Here is a 25,904-nt window from a genome sequence, read left to right on the forward strand (position 1 = left end):
AGCTTCAGGTGAGCAGCAAAGGGCCTCAGCCATACATACACATGTATGTATCCATGCTCCACATGTATGTATCCATGCTCCCCCAAACCCTCCCCCATCCAGGCTCGCACATTACACTGAGCAGACTTACAGATGCTATGCAATAAGTCTTTGTCAGTTATCTATTTTCAATATAGCAGGATGTACATGACCTTCCCAAAGTCCCTAAGTATCCCTTCCCCCCAGCAACCATAAGTTTGGCTTCTAAATCTGTGAGTCTCTTTCTGTTCTGTAAGTTCATTTGTGTCATTTCTTTTTAGATTCCATATATAAAGGGTGTCGTATGATATTTCTTCTCTGACTTAACTTCGCTCAGTATGACACTCTCTTAGGTCCACCCACGTTGCTGCAAATGGCATTATTTCATTCTTTTTAATTGCTGAGTAATATTCCACTATATATCTGTACCACATCTTCTTTATTCATTCCATGTCTGGTAGGGCCTGATTTTAGAGTTCTAGACATTGAGAGGCCTCTGCTGTCGTAGGGCCAAGGACATTATAATGACTTGATGGCACCACAGTGCAGGGTAGCTAAGTCATCCCAGATAGCACAGGAATCACTTGGCCACAATGAGAGAGAGCAAGGTGAGAACGTTAACTAGGGCCTCCCAGCCCACAGACAGACCTCAAACATCTAGGTCAAATGGCACGACCTTTTTATAAACAGAGAGATGGAAACCTGAGGGTCAGCCTTGGCCAAACCCAGCCGCTGCCTCACCAAGTCTGGGGCCAAAACCCAGGCTAAGGCTAGGGTAATATACCAGAGCTCAGCAAGGCCTGCACCCTGGTTCCGGTGCGGGCGGAGGGGGCTGGCTCTGATTTCGAAACTCTCCTTCCTCTCCTGACACTGGCAGCAAAGTGCAGCCTCTGCAAAAGGGATGCATGCGGCGGCTGAAAACAGCCACCTCGCAGTGAAGGGCCCTCCGGAAGGTCTAGAGCTAGCCAGGCCGGCTCCCCACCCCTCCCCATACTCCCATTCCTGTCTCCCGTGCGCCCCACCCCCATCCCCCGGGGCAGAGTCCAGCCCAGGAAGGGGGCTTCAAGCAAAGCTGGTCAGCATTTAGGGGCATCTCAGAAGTGATGGGGTTGTGGTAAGCCAGCAGCTCGCATCCCACCCGTACAGTCAGGCACGTTCGGGTATCCGCGGGGCCTGGCGTAGGAAGATCCGGGTGCATGGTCAAGTTGGGGAGCTGCCAGGGTAACGCTGGTGACCCAACACCCGCGGGACCGCGGCCCGCAGAGCACGCAGGCGCGCACGCGCGCGCGCACGTCCGCTCGCCGGGCCGCCGAGCCCCTGGCCTCGCTTCTTCCCCTTCCGGACCCGCGAGGACGGGTCTACGCCGTGCCTGGATCGCCCCCTGCAGGGCGCGGGCTGAGCTGCAGCCTGGCCCCGCCCCCCCGGAACGCCCTCCGCAGACCCTTCCCGGCCGAGACCCGGGACTGAGACCCGGGGCCCGGCTTCTGCCCTGGCGCCCGTGGTCGGCAGCGCTGCTTGGCGGCGCCCCTCGCCCGTCCCCGGCGCGCGCCAGCTCCGCCGAGGTTTCGATGGCTGCGAAGCAAGGCGGGCACCAAGCCCGACGCCCCGCCCCGCCCCGGCGCCGCCCCGCCCGCCGGGCCCCCCCCTCCCAGCCGCCCGCGCCGCCGCCGCCGCCGCCACTGCCGCCGGGGGCGCGGGGGCTGCGGTGGGCGCAGCTCCGGCGCGGCGCGGACTGGAGGCGAGGGGCCTGCGCCAGGTCCCCAAGCCGAGGGGGTACCGGGCCGCGCCCGCCCGCCCGCCCTCCCGGGATGCGGCGCTGAGGCCCAGCATGGCAGGCCCGGGTCCCACCTTCCCGCTGCATCGGCTCGTCTGGGCGAACCGGCACCGCGAACTGGAGGCCGCGCTGCACAGCCGCCAGGTTAGGAGGTCCACCGGGTCCCGGGGTGGTCCTCCTGTCCCCGCACCCCCAAATCTGTGCTCTCCATCCCGGAGGCTGCCGGCCCGGCCTTCTCTCCCCGGAGGTCCAGAAGTCCAGGTCACCTGCCCCTCGAGCTTGGGCTCCTGGCCTCGGGGCTCCCAGCGCTGGGCCTGGGCCTGCCGATCTCCCCACTTCGCACTGCGTCCAGCCTCCGAACTCGCGCTGCACCACCCCTGAGCCCAGGCTGAGAAAAGCAGCTTGGTCCTGGTCCCCAGGCCAGTCCTGACTCTTGACGTCAGCGGCTACATCTCTACCTGACCAGACGCCCCCCTCCACCGGGCCCCCAGCTCTGACCCTGGCAGAGGGCAGGAGAGGTGGGCAAGCCCTTCCCACCTGCCCCCCTCTCTTCCCTTGCCAGGACACTCAGGCCACTGGTGCCATTTCCACCGCCTGTCTGCAGTGACTCCCGCCCCTGTTCATCCCCGCGGCCTCCTTGCCCTGGCCTCTCCTTACTTGCCCTGCTGTGTCCCATCTCCCCCAGCATGACATTGAACAGGAAGACCCCCGGGGGCGCACCCCGCTGGAGCTGGCCGTGTCCCTAGGGAACCTGGAGTCCGTGAGAGTCCTCCTTCGACACAATGCCAACGTTGGCAAAGAGAGCTGTCAGGGCTGGGCAGGTACTGCAGAGGCAAAGAGGGGCTTCCTTGAGACCGGCAGCAGGGGGTGGTGTGGGGGTGTGAGCGGCCCAGCCTGGGGCCGTCTAGGGAATGCCCCTCAGGCGCCCGGTGCCCCCAGTCCTGCAGGAGGCCGTCAGCACTGGGGACCCTGAGATGGTGCAGCTGGTGCTCCAGTATCGGGACTACCAGAGGGCCATGCAGAGGCTTGCCGGCATTCCGGAACTGCTCAACAAACTCCGCCAGGTGCAGCAGGGCGCGGGGGTGTGGCCCATGCGGGGAGCGTGGGGTGCCATGGAGGGGGCCATGACAGACTCTGCGGGGTCACCCCGCCAGGCCCGGCCGTGGAAGGACACCCAGCCTGTGCCGCAAGCTTTCCTGACGCTCTCAGTGGGGTCCCTCCCTCTGGACCCCAGCCCAGGGTCAGGCAGGAAAGAGGGGCATCCCGGCCCCCGTGGCTGAGAGTGGGCCCTTGGGGAGGAAAGCCTTTGCCAACGTAGAAGGTCCTCTATGATGTGTCCTCTCAATGTGTCTCTGTGGTCCAACTCACCCCCTACCCCAGCCAAACCCTGCCGAGGAAAGGGTGGGCCTATATAGGTCTGCGAGTCCTCAGGCTATAACCATTTTCAGGCCAAGGGGCCAGGCTCAACCCCACCACTAGCCTGCTTATGTGCCAGAAATCTCAACAGAGCTTTAGGTGGTGGGTCTCCTGGTTCACGCACATTTCCTGGAAGGAGGATTTCATCCAACTTAGCGGATGTGGCCTGGACCCCTGTCCCTGCTTCTCAAAGCACACGGTGGGCGGGGGGAGGGGTGCCCCACTGAGAGAGTTCACTGCCTTGTGCCCTCCACCCCAGGGGTTAGGCCCAGAGGGAGTCACTGTGTCCCCTTTTCAGATGAAGACTTTGGGACCCAGAGGGGACAGATGCCCTCAGGCCCCCCAGCAGGCAAATGGTGGGCTTGAGCCTGGCCCTCAGGCCTGCAGATGCTGATAGCCTGAGGACCTGTTTAGGCCGCAGATGGCCCACCCTTTGCTGGGCAGGGTTTGGCTGGGGTGGGGGGTGAGCTGGACCACAGAGACACATCGAGACCCTCCAAGGGGCTGGGCGCCCTGCGGGGGCTGGCCCTGCTGCAGGCAGGGAGGGCCCTGACCGGCGCTCTGGTCTCTCTCAGGCCCCCGACTTCTACGTGGAGATGAAGTGGGAGTTCACCAGCTGGGGTGAGTGGGGGCCTACCTCTTGGCTCCCAGGGGGCCTGGGGTGGGGCCTGGGGGAAAGAGCGCCAGTGACCTCTGTGACCCCCCACAGTGCCCCTGGTGTCCAAGATGTGCCCGAGTGACGTGTACCGTGTGTGGAAGCGGGGTGAGAGCCTGCGGGTGGACACCAGCCTCCTGGGCTTTGAGCACATGACTTGGCAGCGTGGTCGGAGGAGCTTCATCTTCAAGGGCCAGGGTGAGCTTGGGGGGTGGGGGGGGGTCCCCGCCAGTCTGCAGCAGACCAGGGTCCCAGGCCTTCCTGTGAGGACAGGGCCATCCTTTGTCTGATGGAGGTGGGGTGAGGGGACCCGGAGCCTGAGGCCACAGCCAGCAGCAGCGGGCGACTGAGGGGTCCCGGGGGGGGCGCCCCTTGGCCGCCGTCTGGACCTCACGCTGATCGGTCACCTTCACACCCTCGTGCTGGTGCGCAGAGGCCGGAGCCTTGGTGATGGAGGTTGACCACGACCGGCAGGTGGTGCACACGGAGACGCTGGGGCTCGCGCTGCACGAGCCCGAAGCGCTGCTGGCCGCCATGCGGCCTAGCGAGGAGCACGTGGCCGGTCGCCTCACCTCTCCCATCGTCTCCACCCACCTGGACACTCGCAACGTGGCCTTCGAGAGGTCAGTTGGGGCCTGGCCACGCCGCGGGTAGGGATCTGGTTCAGGCCTCTGGGAGGCTGAGCCACCGGCAGAGGCCTCTTGGATGGGGCATGGGGGGTCACTGCAGGCCCAGTGACTCCTGGACCACCTACCGGTCTGGGACCTGTGACACCTTCAAGCCCCTGCACGCCTGTCTGTACTGGCAGCTGTCTCCCAGGGAGGAGGCTAGGTCAGGGTGTCCCCAGTTTCCTGACTTCTGACCTCACAGGCTTTCCCATGAGACAAGGATTGAGGCTGTGGTCCAGGGCAGCTGTCTGTACCAGAGCTGGCTTCTCAGGGGTGCAGGTGTGTCTAGGCCGGGGTCCTTTGTGAGTAGGCAAGGAGCCTGTCACAACGACACATACCCCAGTTCCAAAGCAGACTTCAGAAACACTTGAAGAAAAGAAAAAAACAACCAGCTTTCTTGTGATAATAATTTTATATACCATACAGTTTACCTGTTTTAAGTGTACAATTCATTGGTCTTTGGTATATTCACAGGTATGTAACCAGCAGCACCATCCAACTTTAGAACATTTTTGTCACCTCAAAGAAGAAACCATGACCCCTTTCATCGACTCCCATCCCCTCATCCCTGCCCCCAGCTAATCTACTTTCTGTCTCCATGAATTTCCCTGTTCTGGATCTTCATATGAATAGAATAATACAATATGTGCAGTCTTTTGTCACTGGCCTCTTTGGCTTAGCATAATGGTTTCAAGATTCATCCAAGCTGTAGCATATAATGACTTCATTCCTTTTCATGGCCAGATCCATTGTATGAATACCCCAGATTTTGTTTATTCATTTGTCCATTGACGGTCCTAAGGATTATTTCCACCTTTTGACTGTTGACTATTAGACTATGAATAGTGCTGCCCTGAACGTGAGTGTACAAGTTTTTGTGTGGACGTATGTTTTCATTTCTTGGGTATTTACCTAGGAGTGGAATTGCTAGGTCATGTGCTAATTAAACACAGTTGTCTAATTGAAGAGCTGCCAGACTATTCACTGAAGGGGCCGTGGCACTTTACATTCCCATCAGCAGGATATGAGGCTTTCAGTTTCTCCACATTCTCACCATCACTTACCACTCATTTATTTCTTTGTTTGGGGGTTATCACCATCCTGGCAGGTATGAAGTGGTATTCGTTGTGGTTCTGATTTACATTTCCTTAATGACTAATGATACTGAGCAACTTTCATGTGCTCATTGGCCATTTGTGTATCTTCTTTGGAGAAGTGTCTATTCAGATCCTTTGCCCATCTTACAAATCAGGTTATCTTTTTAATATTGAGTTACAAGAGTTCTTCAGGTATTCTGGATATAAATCCCTTATCAAGTACATGATTTGCAAACATTTTCTCCTGTTCTGTGGGTTGTATTTTCATTTTCTTGATGGTGTCCTTTGAAGCACAAAAGTTTTTGATTTTCCCGAAGTCCAGTTTATCTATTTTCCCTTTTGTTGCTTGTGCTTTTAGTTTTATATCTAACAATACTTTGTTGTCAAATCCGAAGTCATGAAGATGTTCCCTTATGTTTTGTTCTGAAAGTTTTCTGGTTTTAGCTCTCGCACTTAGCTCTTTGATATGTTTTGAATTAATATTTGTATATGGTGAGAGGTGGGGGTTCAGCGTCATTCTTTTGTATGTGACTATCCACTTCTCCCAGCACTATTTGTTCAAAAGACTATTAATTCCCATTAAATGGTCTTGGCACCCTTGTGGAAAAATCAGTTGACCAGAGACAAATGGGTTTGTTTCTTTATTTGCAATTCTATTCCACTGATCTGTATGACTCTCTTTATGCCAGTACTACACTATCTTATTAATCACACATTGCTTTGTAATAAGTTTTTGAAATCAGAACATATGAGTCTTCCGACTTTGTTCTTCTTTCTCAGGATTATTTTAAGTATTCTGGGTGGGTCCCTTGCAATTTCATATGGATTGCAGATTCAGTTTGTTTCTACAAAGAAGTCAGGTGGGATAGTGTTTGTGTTGAATCTGTAAAGCAGTTTGAAGAATAGTGCCATTTTAATAATGTTAAGACTTCTGCCATGAACATAGGTTATTTTCCCATTTTAGATCTTTAATTTTTTTTCAGTGATGTTTTGTAGTTTTCAGAGTGTTTTGCACTTAGAGTAAATAAATTTATTCTAATTTATTCTTTTTGATGCTACTATAGATTATTTTCTTAATTACATTTTCAGTTGGTCATTGCAAATCTATAAAAACATAATGGAGTTTTGTATACTGATCTTACATCCTGCAACCTTGTCAGACTCATTTTTTTAGTTCTAAAGGGTTTTTAGTGGATTCCTCATGATTTTTTGTATGTAAGATCATGTCATCTGTTAATAGTTTTACTACTTCCTTTCCAAACCAAATCCCTTTTATTTCTTTTTCTTGTCTAATTGCGTTGTCTGAACTACCAGTAGAATGTTGAATGGGAGTGGCAAGAGCAGACATCTTTATCTTGTTTCTGAGCTTAGGGGGAAAGGTCAGTCTTTCATCATCTAGTATGAGGTTAGTTGTAGGCTTCCCTTTATCAGATGGAGGAAGTTCCCTTCTGTTGCTAGTTTGTGGAGTGTTTTTATCATGAAAGGGTTTGCTATGCTATGCTATGCTAAGTCACTTCAGTCGTTTCCGACTCTGTGCAACCCCATAGACGGCAGCCCACCAGGCTCCCCCGTCCCTGGGATTCTCCAGGCAAGAACACTGGAGTGGGCTGCCATTTCCTTCTCCAATGTATGAAAGTGAAAAGTGAAAGTGAAGTTGCTCAGTCGTGTCCGACTCTTAGCGACCCCATGGATTGCAGCCTAACAGGCTCCTCTGTCCATGGGATTTTCCAAGCAAGAGGTACTGGAGTGGGGTGCCATTGCCTTCTCCGATGAAAGGGTTTGAGTTTTGTCAAATGCTTTTTCTGTGTCTATTGATATGACCGTATGACTTTTATTTTCATTCTATTAATATGTGTTGTTGTTCAGTCACTCAGTTGTGTCCCACTCTTTGTGACTCCATGTATTGGAACACACCAGGCTTTCCTGTCCCTCACTATCTCCAGAGTTTGCTCAAACTCATGTCCATTGAGTCGGTGATGCCATCCAACCATCTCATCCTCTGTTGCCCTCTTCTCCTCCTCCCTCAATCTGATGTTGAACCAATCCTGTATCTCTGGGATAAATTTAGCTTTGTCATGGTGTATAATTCTTTTCATATATTGCTAGATTTGATTGGCTAGTATTTTGTGTCCATATTCATAAGAGACAATGTTTTATAGTTTTTTTGTACCATCTTTGTCTGGCTTTAGTATCTGGGTAATGCCTCAGAATGAGTTAGGCAGTGTTACCTCCTAGTCTATTTTTTTAAGAGTTTGGGAATAATTGGTGTTAATTCTTCTTTAAAAGTGTAGTGGGATTCTTTGGTGAAACTGTCTGGGCTGGGCTTTACTCTGGGTAGTTTTGTGTTTATTTTTATTTTTACTACTTCAATCCCTTTCCTCATTACCAATCTATTAGATTGTCTATTTCTTGAGTTAGTATTGGTAGTTTAGGTCTCTCTGAAAGTGAAAGTGAAGTCACTCAGTCGTGTCCGACCCTTTGGGACCCTTTGGGCTGTAGACTGCCAGGCTCCTCCGTCCATGGGATTTTTCCAGGCAAGAATACTGGAGAGGTTTGCCATTTCCTTCTCCAGGGGATCTTCCTGACCCAGGAATCGAATCTAGGTTTCCCACGCTGCAGGCAGACTCTTTACCATCTGAGCCACCAGGAAAGCTCCAGGTGTCTTTAGGATTTGTTCATTTTATCTAAACTATCTAATTTGTTGGGGTACAATTTTTAACATGTTGTTTTATTTATAACCCTTTTTATTTCTGTAATGTCAGTGGTAATGCCCTCTCTCTCATTTCTGATTCTGGTATTTTGAGTCTTCTCTCTTTTCCTGTCAATTCCATTGATCTTTTCAGAGAACCAGCTTTTGATTGAATCAGTTTTCTCTATTGTTTTCCTATCCTTCATTAATTTTCACTCTGATATTTATTGTTTCCTTCCTTCTGCTTGCTGTGGGTCTTAGTTTGCTATTTCCCCAGTGTCTTACTATGGAAGATTAGGTTACAGCTATACATCTCCCTGCGAGCATTGCTTTAGTTGTGTCCCACAAGTTTTGATATGTTGTATATTCATTTCCATTCATCTCAAAGTATTTTCTGATTTTACTTTTGATTTATCGTTTGATCCATTGGTTATTTAGGAGTGAGCTACTTTCCACATATTCATGAGTTCCCAATTTTTTTTTCTGTTTTTAATTCTAATTTCATTCAGTCGTGACTGGAAAACATCAGTCTGCCGGTTCAGTCGCTCAGTTGTGTCCGACTCTTTGCGTCCCCATGGACTGCAGCACGCCAGGCTTCCCTGTCCATCACCAGCTCCTGGAGTCGGAGAACATACTTTGTATAATTGCTTTCCTTTCAGCTTTGTTGAGGTTTCTTTTACGGCCAAGCATATAGTCTGTTCTGAAGGATGTGTATTCTGTTGCTGTTGGGTGAAGTGTTCCAAGGACATCTATCAAGTCTAGTTTATAGCGCGTTCAAGTCTTCTGCTTCCTTGTTGATCTGTCTACTCGTTCTTTCCCTTTTTGAAGGTGGGGTTATAAAGTCCTCAACTATTATTGAGTCAGACATATTTTTATTTTTAAATTTTTATTGTGGAAAATTTAAAGCACATAGACTAGTATAATGTATTCATCACTCAAACTTTAACATGTATCAACATTATGCTTTTTTTTTTTTTTTGGCTGTGCTGTGTGGCACGCGAGATCTTAGTTCCTTGACCAGGGGTCGAACCCATGCCCCCTGCAGTGGAAGCACTGGTCCTAACCACCGGACCACCAGGGAATTCCCAACATTTTGCCAATCTTGTTGAATCTACTCTTGCACACTTTTTTCCTTTTTTTCTTTTGCTTTATTTTAAAGCATATCCCAGATGCCTTATCAACAGTACATGCATCTGTACGTGACTATAACGGATAAGGATGTTTTTAAACTGAGCCCCAACACTGTTAGCAAAAGTGAACAATTCCGCAGTACTTCCTCGCTCTCAGTCCTCTGTTCATTTGTCTGAGCTGTTCAGGCAGCCTCCAGGGTTCCTGTGTGTTTCACGGCGGGAAGGCTAACTGGAGGGGGTCTTTGGAAGGGACGACTTTGGCCAGAGTTGCGGGGATGTGAGTCCTCATGAGCTCCTGTTTGGTCTGTTTCAGGAACAAATGTGGTATCTGGGGCTGGCGGTCTGAGAAGATGGAAACCGTTAGCGGCTACGAGGCCAAGGCAGGAGAGCCTAGTGGTGGGGGCTGGGGTAGGAGACAAGGCCCAGGAACTCTGCCCCTTCTCCGCATCCACCCCATGTGGAGGGAGAGACTGAGCAGTCCATGGGCTCTGGAAGCCCCGTGTGTCCCCTGCTGAGCCCACAGGGATCACCCACAGCACAGACCCCCACCCGGATCGCCAAGATGAAGCGAGGAGCGTTTCCCCTCATTAGTGACTCCCTGGGGTTCAAACCCCACCGCCTCCACTGCGGGGAGCGAGATCTCACCTGTCCCTGGAGACAGGAGGCCTTGGGTCCTGTGCTAGTGAGGCTAAATGTGGGGAACAGGCTCCGAGCCCCCAGCTCCCCGTGTCCCCCCTGCTCCCCAGGTGTACAGTGCCACCAACGTGGAGCTGGTGACACGCACACGCACGGAGCACCTCTCTGATCAGGACAAGGCGAGGATCAAAGGTAAACCGAGGTGCGCCTGCCTGCTGCCCAGTCACACCGTATGAGGGGGATCACCCTTGTGTGGGGTCAGGGCCAGAGAGTCTGGGCCAAGCTGGGAGGTGTCCCCAGTCCCATCTACTCTGCCTCCCACTACCCAGGAGGCTCCCAGGGTGGAAGGTGGGTGTGGGCAGTCTGGGGGCAGTGGCCCCAGGTCCCCTGATGGGCTCCACCCCTTCTCCTTAGGGGGGAAGACTCCATTCCAGTCCTTCCTTGGCATGGCCCAGCAGCACTCCTCCCACAATGGGGTGAGCCAGGGCTGGGGGGCAGGTGCTGGGGGCCGGCTGGCAGGGGCCACTGGGCAGGGCCAGGCCAGCACCTCCACAGTGCTAAGCCTAGTCCTGGGGCCCACGCAGGCTCCTGTGCAGCAGGCAGCCAGCCCCACAAACCCCACAGCCATTTCCCCCGATGAATACTTTGACCCCAACTTCAGCCTGGAGTCGAGGAACATCGGCCGCCCCATTGAGATGTCCAGCAAAGTACAGAGGTGAGGTTTGGGGGCTGGTTGCAGGCTTCCCTGTGTGCCCCCAAGCCCTTGTAGATTCCCCTCACCCACGGGGCTCCCTGGAGTGGGGGGACCCTTCACCCAGCCAGCTGCCTTCTAGACTATTTCCTGGGGGCAGGGGCCTGGCTTTGGCTACCATGGTCCTCAGCACCCAGCTTGGGGCTTTGCTTAGAGGCCTGGTCACTCTTCCTGGTGAATGAATGGATGGCTTTCTATTCAATTGAATGAGCACCTGCTGGGTGCCAGTTTGTGGCAAAGGCGAAAGGCCCGAGGCTCTCACACCTCCTGGCTTTGGGGCCAGAGGAATCATCTTCCCCTCTGAAAGTTTAGATCCCCCTTGGTAAAATGAGAACAGTCACATTTGACCATCCACTCACAAGGTGCTGGGAGGCCCTGATGAGGTGTGAGTTCTAGAACTTCCCATGGGCCCTGCACTCTACCTGGAGCTTCACATGGGCTCCCTCAGCCAGGGGCTGGGATGTGACCCTAGTGGTACAGTCCTAAACTGTGCGTGTGTGTGGGCGGGGAGGGGGGATGTTGGACCCGAGAGGAAGCACGTGCGAGGTACTGGCTGTGGGCTGAGGAGGAGGAGGGGCCAGGCTGAGTCTGGGGCCTGGGGACAGCCTGGGCTGTAGGGCCAGAAGGACATAAGCTCCCAGGGTAAGGAGGCAGGGGCCGCTGAGCAGAGAGGGCCCCCCAGGCCAGGCAGAGAGCATGCATAGAGGCAGAGTAGGTGGGCCTCAGCAGAGGGGCCACCAGAGGTTCCTTGACCCACATCCTGCGGCTGGCCGGGCAGGTTCAAGGCGACGCTGTGGCTGAGCGAGGAGCACCCGCTGTCCCTGGGGGACCAGGTGACACCCATCATCGACCTGATGGCCATCAGCAACGCTCACTTTGCCAAGCTGCGTGACTTCATCACCCTGCGCCTTCCGCCCGGCTTCCCGGTCAAGATTGGTGAGGGTGGGCGGGGCAGCAGGAGGGTCCCAGGCAGCACCGCCCCCGCCCCGGGGAGTGGCGGCAGGGCTGGCTCAGGCTGCCATCTCCTCACAGAGATCCCCCTCTTCCACGTGCTCAACGCCCGCATCACCTTCAGCAACCTGTGTGGCTGCGATGAGCCCCTGAGCTCAGTGTGGGTGCCGGCACCCGGCTCTGCTGTCGCAACTTCAGGTACCGCTGCGGGCGGCGTGGGGCCATGAGGTTCGCCCGCCTCTGTGTGCCGTGGAGGGGGCTGAGCACGACCCCTCTGCTGCGCCCAGGGAGCCCCTTCCCCTGTGAGGTGGACCCCGCCGTGTTCGAGGTGCCCGAGGGGTACAGCGTGCTGGGTGCAGAGCGCAGCGAGCCCCTGCGTGACGAGGATGATGACCTGCTGCAGTTTGCCATCCAGCAGAGCCTGCTGGAGGCGGGCACAGAGGCAGAGCAGGTGTGCTGCCGGCCGGGCCCGGGCCCTGGGCGTGGGCCTGGGTGGCAGAGGTGACAGCTCAGGGTTCTGGCTGCTGCAGGTGACTGTCTGGGAAGCCCTGACCAACACCCGGCCTGGTGTCCACCATGCCCAGGCCACGGCCTACGAGGAGCAGCTTCAGCTGGAGCGGTGAGCTTGCTGGGACCTAGCAGGGCCAGGTCTCAGCCCTGCCCTGGCTCAGGGTCCTGCCAGCCCTGGGGGCTCTTGGCTGGTGGGGAGTAGGGTGTGGGGAGGTGCTGGCCCCAGGACCCCACACCCTCTTTGAGACCATGCTCCATCTTCAGGGCTTCCCACCAGGGAGGGTGGCAGGCATGAAGCCTGGGGAGACAGGACCCTGCCATGTCTCTTCTCTCCAGTCTTCCCATCCCAGCCTCCCTGCCCTTATCTGCGCCCTCCACAGCCGTGGCCCAGCCCTCGGTCCCCTCCCCAGCTTTAGTGCTCACGGGTCTGCTCTCCCCTCTCATGCCTGGCCTGGAAGGGCCCTCCAGGAAAGCCTGCGGATGTCCACAGAGCCCGGGGGTCCGGGCTCCCCGCACAGGACGCCCCCAACCCCGGCCCCCCCCAGCTTTGAGGAGCAGCTTCGCCTGGCCCTGGAGCTGTCTTCTCGGGAGCAGGAGGAGCGGGAGCGCCGGGGGCAGCAGGAGGAGGAAGACCTACAGCGGATCCTGCAGCTCTCGCTCACCGAGCACTGAGCCCCCGCCCTCGGGAGGGCGTCTGGGCTGCTCCCCCACCCACTTTTGTAATTTATTTATTTATAAACACTCAGCTGCTGGGCTCAGGGGCCTGGAGCCCTAGAAGAGGGGAGCTGGCCTTGAGACCGAGATGGAAATAAAGAGACCCTTAGCAGCAGGCTTGCTCTGCTCAGTGTGGGGTTGGGGTGAGGGGGCCTGGTAGGGGGTACCAAGGCGAGACACTGTGGGTAATGGCCTTAGGACTTGGATTTGACTCCTGACCGTGGCCCGCTTGGCCTGTTTCCTCAGCTTTAAATGAGACCCCCTCCAACACTCAGGGCTGCTGGGAGGGTAAGATGAGCCGACAGGTGTCAAGCGCCCTCACTGGGTAGGTGCTCCGTGAACATCACTTCCCCTGAGGCCGGTCCCACCTGCTGGAGACCCGGGCTTTCTTGGAATTCGGGAAGGGCAGAGGCTGGTTCTCCAGGTGGCTCAGAGGTGGTGTCCCCGCAGCCCAGGCCTGGGTTCCTGCCCCTACCTACCCTGGCAGGTTCGACTGCAGTGACATTAGACAAATCACTTCCCTCTGCCGCGGCCCTGAACCTGCTCAGCCCCGCCCAGCTTACCTCCAAGGTGGCGCCGAGGACGCCTTGTGAGCCTGTGGGTTTGTTCTAAATCCAGCCTGACATCCCCTGAAGCCGAGTGGAAGTGCCAAGACCAACTAGCAAAAAGAAAGAAGTCTGGGGTGCCTCCACTTAAGAGCCACCGTGTCTGGTCCTCTCCAAGACCTGGGTCCTCACCCCTGCCTCCCTGGGGTCCACCTCTGCGGGGTAACAGGATGGTTGAGGCCCAGAGCACAGCTCAGGTGACCCAGCCGGGCGGAGCCGAGGACTGGGGCGGGGGCGCCTCCTGGGAGGAGGGACCGAACCCTGGAGCGCTGCGTAGGCTGCCTTTTCCCGCCGCCAGGGCCCGGCGCCTCACCTGCGCCCCGCCCCCGGCCCCGCCCCTAACGTGCTTTGAGGGGCGGGGGCGAGGCGGAGACGCGGAAGGAGGGGCGGTGGCCACTGAGTGCGGGCTCCGCCGGCCGGGCTGGACGGGTGTCTGGCCCTTTAAGGTCCGCCCCGAGGAGGTGCCAGGCCCTGGTGGCGCCGGACTCTCCTTCCTGGTCCTGCGGGGCAGGGACCGTCCGCGGGGCGACGAGGGAGGGCGCCGCGCCCTACCGGCCCAGGGCCCCCGGCCTGACCCCATGGCCCTGGTCACAGTAAGCCGCTCGCCCCCGGCCAGCGGCCACTCCACGCCTGTGGGGCCCACGGTGAGTCTGGCTTGGCTGTGGTCCTGCCCACGCAGTTGGCTGCCAGTTGGGCCTGGGGGAGTGCTTGCTGCTCACGGGCAGCCTCCCCTCAAGCCTGGGGGTGTGCGGAGGGGGCCTTCACGTCTCAGGCTGGAGCTGCCTGGGGGAGATCCTGAGGCAACCAGGAACTCAGACCAAGGCAAGATCCGGAGCCCCGAGCGCCCGCGGAGGCCCTACCCCGCTCTGGGCCCAGACCTGGGCCAAACCCTCAGGCATCTCCAGCAGCGCTCCCCCTCCCTTACCTCTGGCTGCCGGCCTGGACCTGGGCCCGGCCCCGCCAGTGTCTCCACGTGGAAAGTGGACTTGAACAGAAAAGTATTTGACACCCTTTCTGGTTCCTTTCCGCACTGCATGGGTTGGGGGGCGGGGGGGGGGGGGCGGGACGAGGGAGGGGGCGGGTCCCTGCACCCCCAACCCCAGCACCCTGAACCTGGGGAGGAGTCCTTTCCCACCACTTCACTCTGCCCTGGGGGCTGCCTTCTCAGCAGGACCAGGTGTCCCAGCGCAGAAGCCGGCTCCAGCGAAGGTGAGCACCTCTCCCCACACACACACCTCCATCCAGCCACCCGGCTTGGCCACTGCCCTCTGGGAGGACTTGCAGCCAAAGCCAACTACTTACTATGTGGGGACAGAGTTGCTAGTGGGCACAGCTGGCTGCCTTTGCTTCCATCTTCCCCCAGTCAGTTGAGGCTCCTTCATCCACTATCCTGGCCCTGGCTCTGGCCAATGGCAGGGCCTGAGGACTCCTGGGGTCCCACCAAGTTCACAGTTATTTATTGAGTTAAGCAGATGGGAAGGGAAAGTTGGGCTCGAGGCTTGAGAGCCGCCAAGGCAGTGGTTCCCAAAGCACTGAGGTGGCATCACCTGGGAACTGGGTAAGCACTCAGGCCTCCTCTCCAGGCCCACTGACTCTGGGGATGGGGGCCAACACCTGATTTAACAAATCCTCCAGGCGGTTCAGGGGGGTTGACTCCCCTGTCCTGAGGGGTGGGATGGGCTGTCACGGTGTCACTTTTCCCCTGCTCCCCTTCCAGGCAGAGCTTTGCAGTACTCCGAGGGGCTGTCCTGGGACTGCAGGATGGAGGGGATGATGGAGATGCCTCCAGGCCCAGCCCAGAGCCAGCGGAGGAGCCCCCCGGGGAAGGGCAGCCCCACAGGGACCAGACAGACAATGGGCACGGGCCCCTGAGTCCCGGTAGGCAGGAGCAGAGTCAGCACCTGCGCCTCATGGTGGAGCTGCTGAGGCCACAGGATGACATCCGCCTGGTGAGGGCCCGTCCAGAGCCCCCCTGGTTCCCTGAAAGGGGAGAGAGCCGCTCCTCAGGTGGGAGGGGAGAGTGGAACAGAGCCAGTGTGTGTTTGGAGAGCAGTGATGTGAGGGCAGGGAGCACCCTGGGGAGCGTAGAGGTTACCAAACCACGATGACTCTGCTGTTTCAGCCTGCGTTGTTTGAACAGGCCGAGGTGGCGTCTTCAGGTCTCTGGAGAGCTGGGAGAGGATAGGGAGGTTTGTCCCACCTGAGCCTATAGGGCAAGATTAGGACCAAGAGCGGGGAGTTACCCAGAGGCGGGTTTCTGTTCAACCAGCACAAGACCTTCCTGACCGTGTAAGGTGCCCACAAAGGGACTGGTGCTCAGGGGGCCCTGCTGAGCGCCCACCGTGGGCTGGTGTCCTGGAAAGGCCCATGTGAGGATGGGACACAGGTGGCAAAGTGAGAACCAATTCCTGGATGCCTGTGGAACATCTCACTGTCTACAGCAAGATGGGAAAAACGAGACACAGTCAGTCTTTTGTAAGGCAGAATTAATTCCATGGAAGCACCACCCTTTATTGTGAGATTGGGTCCTTAATATTTCTTTGGTAACAAACATTTCTCTAATCAAATTATGGTAATGGCAACTGGAAAGGTGTTTTTTAAACTTCCTTCCTAGCAGGAAAAAAAAAAGGGGGTGATGTCATGCCCACGCTCCCCTTTTTTCCGCCACATACATCCCCTTTGAGAAAACTCTTTTTAAACATTTTAATGGACCATTAAATCCCAAAGCTGGGAACCACTAGACTGTAACCCCTGATCTGGTATCTGGGGAAGGAGGGGTGGGTGCAGAGGGAGCAGGTGGAGGTCTGTTCCCGACCCAGATGTGTGTCGGTAGGGGTGGGGAGAACAGGGCCCCTGGGCCACTGTGACCCCAGGCTTCTTCCTTCCCGTTTTCTCCAGGCAGCCCAGCTGGAGGCGGCTCGGGCCCCCCGGCTCCGCTACCTGCTGGTCGTTTCCACCAGAGAAGGCCTGAGCCGGGATGAGACGGTCCTTCTGGGCGTGGACTTCCCTGACAGCAGGTGGGAGCAGGGGGAGGAGGAACAGGAGGGCCTGGCTGGGAGGTGCTGGTGCTGATGGACCTTGCCCTCTGTCCCCACCAGCTCCCCCAGCTGCACCCTCGGCCTGGTTCTGCCTCTCTGGAGTGACACCCAGGTGTACCTAGATGGAGACGGGTAAGACGTGGCACCTGGAGGGAATGGAGAGGAGAGAGAAGGGCCAGAGGGTGAAATAACCAAGTGTAATGTCTGCCCAGGGGGTTGGTACTGGGGAGCACCTGCAAAACTCCGGGCTGGGCCTACTCTCTGCTCCACCTGAGATCCACCATGTGAGCCTGGGCTAGTCACCTAACTTCTCTGGGCCTCAGCTGCCCCACATTTGCAAACGGCTTATTTTGAAGCTCAGACGATCTGTATATGTTCTGAGGACCAGCCTGGTGAGGTGGCTAGTGGGTAGCCCTCTCAGAGGCGCTGTTCTAGAGCCAGGTCCCACCCCACCGGGTCTCCCACAGGGGCTTCAGCGTGACGTCCGGCGGGCAGAGTCGGATCTTCAAGCCTGTCTCCATTCAGACCATGTGGTAAGGGGTGTGGCTCCACCGTGGCTGCAGGGTCCGGGGAGGGCTGCTGGGAGGATGGTGTGACCCGGCCTCCCCTCTGTCCCAGGGCCACGCTCCAGGTGTTGCACCAGGCATGTGAGGCGGCTCTCAGCAGTGGTCTTGTGCCAGGGGGCAGTGCCCTCGCCTGGGCCAGCTACTACCAGGACAGACTGAGCTCTGACCAGAGCTGTCTTAATGAGTGGATGGCCATGGCTGACCTGGAGTCTCTGCGGCCTCCCTGCGTGGAGCCCAGCCGGTCAGTCCACGGAGGGGGCTTGGGGGGAGGTGCCGCGGCAGAGAGGGGAAGGGGCCCTGCACTGACAGGCTTGGTTGGGTCCCAGGCCCTCAGAGCAGGAGCAGATGGAGCAGGCGATCCGGGCTGAGCTGTGGGAGGTGCTGGACACCAGCGACCTGGACAACGTCACTTCCAAAGAGGTGGGCCTGGTGCGGGGATGAGGGGGAAGCTGGGCCCTGGGGGGGCCCTCCGGCTGGGCACCAGAGTGGTCCTCTCCGTGGAGCCTCCCCTTTAGCGCTCCTCCTGTCTGAGCTGTTCCCACGTGCTTAGCCTCAGCTTCTCTGCCGTGATGGGACGCAGTACTGTCCTCAGAGGCCCCAGAGGGGAGGGTGGGGCGTAGGAACCTTGCAAGGCGCCCCAGCCTCACCTCACCCGCCTGCCTGCAGATCCGCCAGGCCCTGGAGCTGCGTCTGGGATGCCCTCTCCAGCAGTACCGCGACTTCATCGACAACCAGATGCTGCTGCTCATGGCCCAGCAAGACCGGGCGTCCCGCATCTTCCCCCACCTCTACCTGGTGAGCTGTAGGCTGGGGGTGGGAGGTGGGGATGGCCAGAGCCAGCAGAGACTGAATGACACGCTCTCCCTGTTCCCAGGGCTCAGAGTGGAACGCAGCGAACCTGGAGGAGCTGCAGAGAAACAGGTAGGGTTTCGAGCCCTCTCAGAACTGCCCACCCTCCGTCTTCCCCAAGGGGAGACCTGGCCAGAAACTCCCAGAACCCTCTCGGCAACCGCTAACTCTGCTTCCAGCTCCACCCCAGGGCTGTTCCCCTCCTATGGGCTCAGGCCGGGACAGGGGAATAGCTACCTTGCTGGTCTGCTGGCAGCTCCCTGGTCCCCTCTACCCTCTCCCTAGCTGTAAAGCAGAAAAGCCCCTCTCTGCCTGACCACGTCTCTTGGAGAAGGAAGGGCCCCTCTCCGGCTGCCTGCTCCCGACACTTCAGTCCCTTGTCCACCATGGGCTTTTGGGAAACCTATGACAAAGGTCATAGGTTTTAGTTATTGCACATCCAGCCAGGCTCAGCTGAGCTCAAAAGCCCTTCTCTGGGGACTTCCCTGGAGGTCCAGTGTTAAGACTCTGCACTTCCAATGCAGAGGGTGTGGGTTCGAGCCCTGGTCAGGGAACTAAGATCCCACGTGCTGCACAGTACAGCCCCATTCCACCCCAAACCCCCGCCCTGGAAAAGCCCTCTCTAACTGACTTCTGATGATAAGGACTTGTGCTGCAGACGGCCTGCAGTTACTTGGGAGCGAGGCGGAGGCGGGGAGGGGAGGACAGTACTCAAGCCCAGTGGGGTAAACCGATTTGCTCAAGGTCACAGTCACCTCCTCTTCCCACCGCAACTGCACCACCCCCGCCCCCCACCCCGACCCTCAGCACCGAGAACACTCAGCGCCCAGGGTGCGCTGGCTCCAGGTCAGCCGGGCTCATACCTGGGCTGCAGGGTGAGCCACATCTTGAACATGGCCCGTGAGATCGACAACTTCTACCCTGAGCGCTTCACCTACCACAACGTGCGCCTCTGGGACGAGGAGTCGGCCCAGCTGCTGCCCCACTGGAAGGAGACCCACCACTTCGTGGAGGCTGCCAGGTGGGGCCATGCCACCCCGCCGCCCACCCCACCTCAGCTGCCTGCCCTCTGCAGCCCGTGCCCATCGCCTGCCTGCCCTGCCCTCCGCTTTGCTGGCCCTCAGGGCCCTCACCTCCTTTCCCCTATGCTCTGGGAGGGGAGCCTGCGAGCTGCCCTGCCCCTGCATGGCACAGCGACAGGTGGGGATGGGGAAGCTGACCACTTGTGGCTCCACAGGGCGCAGGGCACCCGTGTGCTCGTCCACTGCAAGATGGGCGTCAGTCGCTCAGCTGCCACAGTGATCGCCTATGCCATGAAGCAGTACGGCTGGAGCCTGGAGCAGGCTCTGCGCCACGTGCAGGAGCTCCGGCCCATCGCCCGCCCCAACCCCGGCTTCCTGCGCCAGCTGCAGACCTACCAGGGCATCCTGACTGCTAGGTATGCAGTGGAGGGACAGGGAAGGGGGCGTGTGGCGGCCGCTGGGGGTGGCCACTGGGTCAGGAAGCTGACTCAGGGCCCCCCTTGCAGCCGGCAGAGCCACGTCTGGGAGCAGAAAGCGGGTGGGGCCTCCCCAGAGGAGCCCCTGGCCCCCGAGGTCTCTACACCGTTCCCACCTCTTCAGCCAGAACCGGGGGGCAGTGGGGAGCTGAGTGTCATGGGGTCAGAGGACAGCCAGGCAGCCCCAAAAGAAGCGCCTGGGTCACGGCCCCGTATCAACCTCCGCGGGGTCATGAGATCCATCAGCCTCCTGGAGCCGCCCTCCGAGCTGGACAGCCCCTCCGGTGATACTGACCTGCCAGAGGTGAGCCTGTGGCCACGGGAGGAGCCAGGCTGAGGCAGGGTGGGGGCCTGAGAGGAGGAGGGGGCAGATGGCGGGAAGACAAAAGAGTCCAGGACTGAGGCTTGGCTTGGCCCTGAGCAGGGGGCTCCTGAGCAGGCGGGCCATGCCCTGGTCTGCTCCTTTTCATCTGCTCAGAGCAGTGGAGGAGACACAGGGAGGACAGGTGAGCAGGAGCACAGCCTTGGGACAAGGCCATCTGGCGGGCTCCACCACCAAACAGCCCTAGGCTGGCAGCTGCAGGCAGCTCTTGGCCTGAAGAGGGGACTTGGTTCCTGAGGCTCAGGGCTGCCCAGACCTGGGAGAGCATCCTCCCCAGGCCAGGAGCTGCGCAACCAACTGCTGAACCCAGATGGGTGTGGACGAGCTCAGCACCTGTTCCCAAAGCAGAGGGGCAACCCATCAAAGGATGGGGGTGCAGAGTGTTCACAGCACTCACACAACCAAAGTCGTGGCTGGATAGCTGAGCGCTCTCCCTCTGCTGAGAGCTGCAAGGCACAAGTCTAAGACCAGAAGCTGGCCCCTGCCTTGGGAAGTCACCCCCTGCCTCCGCCATGTGACTTGCAGCCAAGGTGGCTAACCCAGAGGAAAGACAGAAAGACGGCTCATCTCACAGAGGACAGGGACATTTGGGAGAGGCTTCCTGGAGGAGGCGGCTCTGGGTGTGGAAGGCTGGGGGAATTGATGGGGGGGTGTCAGTGTTCCTCGCCCAGCACCCAGCTCAGGGCCTGGCATGGAAGACGTGTCCCTTGTGGCACATGGGACGGACTGTACAAAGCAGTGGGGGCAAGAGGAGGAGAGGGGGGCTAAGAAGGGCTCTGGAGGCCACACAGGGGCAGGTGAGGAGCAGGGGCAGGAGGCCTGGGGTGCTGCCTTCCCTCCTAGGGAAATCTGACCTGTGAGTAGCTCAGTGTTTCTGAATTCACTCAACAGACATTTTCCATCTACCCTTTCCACAGCCCTGCCCTGGAAAGACCCCCCTGACTCTATAGTCTCACTCTTCCAGGTTTTCTCTTCAAAAGAATCTTCAGATGAGGACCCTCCCCAGCCCTTCCCTCAGCCCTCAAGCGCCAAGGGAGGCCAGCAGGTCCGCAGGGGGCCTTGGCCTGCCCTGAAGTCCCGCCAGTCTGTGGCGGCCCTCAACAGCGCCGCCCTGGTGGCCAGCCGGACCCGGGCCTTCCAGGAGCAGGGGGAGGCCGGCTGTGCGTCCACACCCAGGCACCAGAAGATTGTGAGGCAGGCCAGCGTGGACAGCAGTGGGGAGGAGGGCGAGGCGTGAGCCCCCACGCGTGCCCCTGCCCCCGTAGACACAAGCAGAGGCGCCCGAGCACAGCTCCCGGGGCGAGCGCCCCTCAGTCCTGTCTGTTCACAGTCCTCTCAGGAGGAGGCCGCAGGCTTCTGTCACTACAGCCTCAGTGCCTACAGCCTTAAGTCTCCGACCCACGTCCACCTCTCCAAGGGCTCAAGACTTTCTCCATATTTGGGGATGTGATAGAGACTGAAGGTGCCTTGCGGGCAACAGTACCCTAGCTTCATTCGCAAGTGCTACCTGAAACACACACTTGAAGCCACAGATGTAAAAAACAGTTTCCTGGTCAGAAAGGCTCAGGCTCCCTCCCTGTCCCACTCCCGTCTGCCTCATCCCCCAAGCCCCGCCATTTCATTCCTGCGGCCCTCCAGAGAACCATGGGCCCCCCCGCAAAGGCCGAGAGTAAACTCGGTCCTCAGTGCCAGACCCCTCCGATGGGGCTGGCGGTCGGCCTGCCTCGGGCGCCCTGCGAGCAGCCTGAGTCTGCTGCGGCCCCAGCGCCCTCACCAGCACTGCATGGAGCCCCGGGCACCAGGCCAAAGAGAGCCTTCTTTGTGCTTCACAGCCTCTGGCCAGTTTTTCATAGTCTTAATAGTATCTCGCTTTGTACTCAGAAATAAAAAACATTTTCATACCATTTTCAACTTGATGATAAAGCCTGTCAGTCCACTCTTTCTCTGGTTACACGAGGAGTCTGGCCTCTTGTTACCCCTTCCAGTCTCCTCACAGTTCCCAGGTATCTCGTGACAGGCCCATGTGGGCAGTGGTGTGTTTGGGGTGGGGTGGGTGGGAGGAAGAATGGGGAAGAGAAAAGAGGAGGCCGGAGCTATCTCCCTCATCTCCCAGGGCAGGGCCTGGGTAAATGCTGGCTGCACACGTCCCCTCAGGCAGTTCAGCAGGGGAACAAGTCTACACTGGGCAGGAGGTGCTGACGCTGTTGGGGCAGCGGAAGGGAGTTACCTACGAGGAAATGGAAGCTGCCAATGCCTATCTGGACGGGACCGAGCCTGTCCCGGAAACTAAGGTTCCTTTTGCACACTTGCTGCTAGTTCCTGAGCACACTTTAGGCCCCAAGAATCTTCCTGCTACAATGCAAGAGAGCCTCATTTTCCAAGCCAACCCACCACTGCCAGGGAATAAGGAGCCGCGATGGCCCTCTCCTCTGCCGAGGGGTTCTTTCTGTTCAGTTGCAATGTTTAAGAAGAGTAGGCAGGCCCACCGCTGGCACTCCTCTCCCTGCTTCCCAAGATGATGCAACACGGTGCTCTATAACTCTAGTCTGGTTGGGGGGCGGGGAGTGGGCGGGTGCAACTCCTTCCCTCACAGCAGACCTCACAGATGGGAGCTGGTGGCAAATGTTCTTGTTAACTGAGACTTCACGCTCAGTTCTAGGAGTGAGTCTCTCACCCAGACCCTGGTTGGACCCCCAGCACTGCTCTAACCCTGGTGGACAGACATGGGTTCTGGCCCTAGCTTTATAACTTGCATGTTAATTCACCTTAAGTCTCTGTTTCTTTCTGTAAAACAAAAGGATTAAACTAGGAAATCCCTAGGCTTCCCCCTCCTGCTTTGATATTTTAACAATACACGTCACCTGTACATTGACAGAATTCAGCCTCAACGTGCCCTCTAGAAGAGGAATCGCTTTTCTGTGGGTAGCAGGTTCAGGATCACAAGATAAGATTCAGAAAAGCTAGATCTGACTCTTGATCCGCTAGGCTGATCCACCCTACTGAGCTGAGCCAAGAGGGGGTTGCCTGCCGTCTACAGACAACCACAGTTCCTACCCAGGCTGCCCTGTCAGCAGTCCGAGGCCTAGGCTGGGGGGAAGTGGGGTGACAACGTCGGGCCCTGCCCTCCAGAAGTCTGTGCAGCTGGGAAGGCAGGATCCAATGAGGAACTCAGAGCTGCAGGGCCCACCATAATCTACGGAGGACTCTGAGAAGTAAGAATTCACCACGTGGAGAAACAAAAATGGGAAGGGAAATTATCTGCATCAAAAATGCAGATAAATGATTAAGAACTATATGTATACTGGGAGTTTCCTGGTGGCCGAGTGGTTAGGATTCCAGGCTTTCACTGCTGGGGCCTGGGTTCAATCCCTGGTTGGGGAGCTGAGATGCCTCAAGCCAGGTGGCACCCCCACCCCCCCGCACCAAAAAAAAAAGAACTATATGTATAGATAAAGATCACACAAATTGCTAGAGGGGCAAAAAAATACAGTATCTTAAAAAAAGATGTAAAATGAAAATAACGTCCCCATCTGATCTTGCCCTCCAATCCTTCACAGGCAACCACTGTTACCAGCTTGAATCCCTCCAAAAACATTCCATGCTTAAGTCATCAAATATATTTGTATATTCTTTTAAAAATATAAATTAAATCATTATTAACATCCTGCATTTTGACAATTTTTTCATATCACAGAGAGTTGCACATCAATACAGTAAGCTCTGCCTAATTTTAACAATAACCACACATATCCTCTTTAATGGTATCCATCATTATTTAAGTGGTCATCTATCAATGGTGATTTGTTGCTTTGTTTCCATTTCAACTAATGCTTAATTACCTTTGTATATACTTTCTTGTGCACACAGGACCATTAATTTCATAGTAAGTTATTTCTAGAATCGCTGAAGCAGAGGCTATGTGCATTGTTTCCTTTTTTTTAATTTTATTTTTCTTTTTAAAAATTTTTATTTATGTTTGGCTGCTCCGCCTGGCATGTGGGATCCTAAAATTTACCGACCAAGGATGGAACCCACGCCCCCTGCATTGGAAGCGCAGAGTCCTAACCGCTGGACTGCTAGGGAAGTCCCACTATATGCATTTTTAATTCTAAAAGGCACTACCTTATTTCCTTACCAGAAATTGCACTACCTTACAGAGAATGGGAATGCCTATTTATGTTCTTAAAGGACTGTCCAATCTGCACATCAATCATCTCATATAAACCTTGCAACACTCTCAGAGGAGAAATGGGAGCCATTACCATTATCACCCTTTTTAGAAATAAGGAAACCGAGGCCCGGTAGCTCCTGGGCCAGCTCCCACCTCCACATCGTTCTTCCTCCGGCGGGCCCGGCTCGGCCCGGCCTGGGATGAGTCACCAGCAAGGGCATCCCCTCCTCAGGGCAAATTTTCAATCGGCAAGACGAAACGATCCGAAGACCGCGAGCCCACCTCTTCACCTCGTCTCCCAGACGCCTCAGAGCCGCGGCTACCAAGAGAAACTACCTTTCGGCCTCCACGGCCTCTCCTACGCCGGCAGCACCCAGAAAGGGACCAGGCCGGCCGGGGAACCTGGCGGCTCAGAACGGACTGCGACGCTGGGGCGCCATCTTGCGTCTGTTCTTTTGGCCGCCGGGTGACAGTCTGGAAACCACATTTCCCAGGGTGCCTGGCGCCTTTGCGCAGGCGCGAAGATCTCTCCCCGCCGCCCCGCCCCCCGCCCCCCGCCCCCCCCCCCCCCCCCCCTTTCCATAGGAACCTCACCCTCCCGTGTCCCGGCGGCTAGACTCTGAGGAGAGTCAGTTGTCCGTCGCTCTGTGGTGCCCCGACGCCAGGACCGGGTCTATAGACTGTTGAGGGGGCAAAATAAGAGCCCGAGGAAAGGAGACCAGGTGGCCCTGCCTCCGGGCTGGGGCCAGCGCTTCCCAGTTCTCCTCAGCGTCTGGGCTGACCAGCCTGGGGCCTCGGCGTTCTGAGGTGAAGGGGCCCGGGTTGGCGAGACCAAGTCGAGCACTGGTCTGCGCGGCCCTGCTGGTCCCACTCAGCGCTCTGTCACCCCCTGCCAAGAGCCTGCGCGCCGCCGACAGGTATTCCCGGGGCGCGGGCAGGTGAGTTGATGATTGGCGCCCCAGGTGAAGGTGCCGGTAGCATCCGGCAGGATAACTGACGCACCGGGAGTTGGATCCCGCTCTGCCTGTGATGGATCGGGGACCTGCGCTCAGGGCTTCACGTCCCCCTCTGTAAAATGGAGCTTCGACTCGTACTCTTGTGCACATTGCCATTCCGTTGCAGAGCAGTTCCTGACTCTGTGAGACCCAAGGAACGTGTCCCTTTATCTCTCTGGGCCCGTTTCCTCTCTCTAAAGTAAGGAGATTGAAGCAGATGATCCCTAAAGTCTCGTCTAGCAGGTATGGGGTCATTGTCCCTCATTGCAGACCAAATGCAAAAAGGAAAAAAAAAAAGGGGGGGGGGGACCTGTATGGTCTGGCCAAGAAGAGCCAGAGACACTTGGGTATGTGACTTTTGGCAAAGTGGCTACATCTCTTGAGGCTCAGTTTCCTGATTTGCAGAACTAGGAGTAATGATAGAACCATCTCAGATTTTTGATGGTTAAATGGGAGTGAGTTTTTAGCCTACCTGTAATAATTGCTGTACCCCATCCCAGCCATCAGTTCTGATATTTTCAAAAATATTCCTTAGCCATTGTGAAAACTTAATTTTTGGAGTCACTTCCTCCCAGGCAGGATGGTTTTATAGGCTGATCCAGATGGGAAAACCGAGGCCTTCTTACCCAAGGCTGGATGTATCTCAGGGCCGGTGTATCTCTTCCCTTCAGCCTCAGTTCAGCACAGGATTGGGAAGCAATCTTGAGGACCAGTGATGGACAGTCCTTTGGCTCTTGTGGCTTTTGTGTCATTCTTGGCTCTTCTTTTTCAATGGCCCGTTCTTCCGCAGA

The 25,904-nt window shown here is 56.9% G+C and overlaps 2 protein-coding genes and 1 long non-coding RNA gene across 6 annotated transcripts; 2 read left to right on the forward strand and 1 right to left on the reverse strand.

Annotated features, from left to right (window-relative positions):
- Nucleotides 1-1,671: 1,671 nt before the first annotated feature.
- Nucleotides 1,672-13,124, forward strand: ANKRD13D (ankyrin repeat domain 13D). Of its 3 annotated transcripts, none has more exons than XM_025286759.2 (15): nt 1,674-1,936; nt 2,478-2,613; nt 2,732-2,856; nt 3,784-3,829; nt 3,918-4,061; nt 4,297-4,486; nt 9,761-9,827; nt 10,194-10,275; nt 10,498-10,559; nt 10,668-10,798; nt 11,613-11,770; nt 11,867-11,983; nt 12,073-12,236; nt 12,316-12,404; nt 12,754-13,124. In XM_025286759.2, exons 1-15 carry the CDS (start codon nt 1,847-1,849, stop codon nt 12,965-12,967), a joined length of 1,815 nt encoding a protein of 604 aa, XP_025142544.1. In that variant the 5' UTR covers nt 1,674-1,846; the 3' UTR covers nt 12,968-13,124. The 3 variants fall into 3 exon arrangements, with proteins under 3 accessions (XP_025142545.1, XP_025142544.1, XP_025142546.1); XM_025286761.2 differs by having other exon boundaries at nt 1,676-1,936; nt 2,355-2,613; XM_025286760.2 differs by lacking the exon at nt 10,498-10,559 and having other exon boundaries at nt 1,672-1,936; nt 10,194-10,285; nt 10,745-10,798.
- LOC112585226 lies at nt 9,443-13,785 on the reverse strand. Its single transcript, XR_003109687.3, has 2 exons — nt 13,573-13,785; nt 9,443-9,789 (listed from the first exon to the last, which is right to left on the reverse strand). It is a non-coding gene; the product is annotated as an uncharacterized LOC112585226 (long non-coding RNA).
- Nucleotides 13,786-13,975: 190 nt separating this feature from the next.
- Nucleotides 13,976-21,851, forward strand: SSH3 (slingshot protein phosphatase 3). 2 transcript variants are annotated; one of them, XM_025286754.3, is made up of 14 exons: nt 13,976-14,258; nt 14,783-14,823; nt 15,332-15,563; nt 16,513-16,631; nt 16,713-16,784; nt 17,120-17,185; nt 17,271-17,459; nt 17,545-17,638; nt 17,885-18,013; nt 18,093-18,139; nt 18,942-19,088; nt 19,305-19,505; nt 19,596-19,869; nt 20,912-21,851. In XM_025286754.3, the coding sequence occupies exons 1-14, from the start codon at nt 14,193-14,195 to the stop codon at nt 21,182-21,184; spliced, it is 1,950 nt and encodes a 649-aa protein (XP_025142539.1). In that variant the 5' UTR covers nt 13,976-14,192; the 3' UTR covers nt 21,185-21,851. The 2 variants fall into 2 exon arrangements, with proteins under 2 accessions (XP_025142539.1, XP_006072754.2); XM_006072692.4 differs by having other exon boundaries at nt 13,977-14,258; nt 14,786-14,823.
- The last annotated feature ends 4,053 nt before the right edge of the window (nt 21,852-25,904 follow it).

The sequence above is a fragment of the Bubalus bubalis genome, chromosome 5 (genome assembly GCF_019923935.1).
Source record: "Bubalus bubalis isolate 160015118507 breed Murrah chromosome 5, NDDB_SH_1, whole genome shotgun sequence".
Classification (NCBI taxonomy): domain Eukaryota; kingdom Metazoa; phylum Chordata; class Mammalia; order Artiodactyla; family Bovidae; genus Bubalus; species Bubalus bubalis.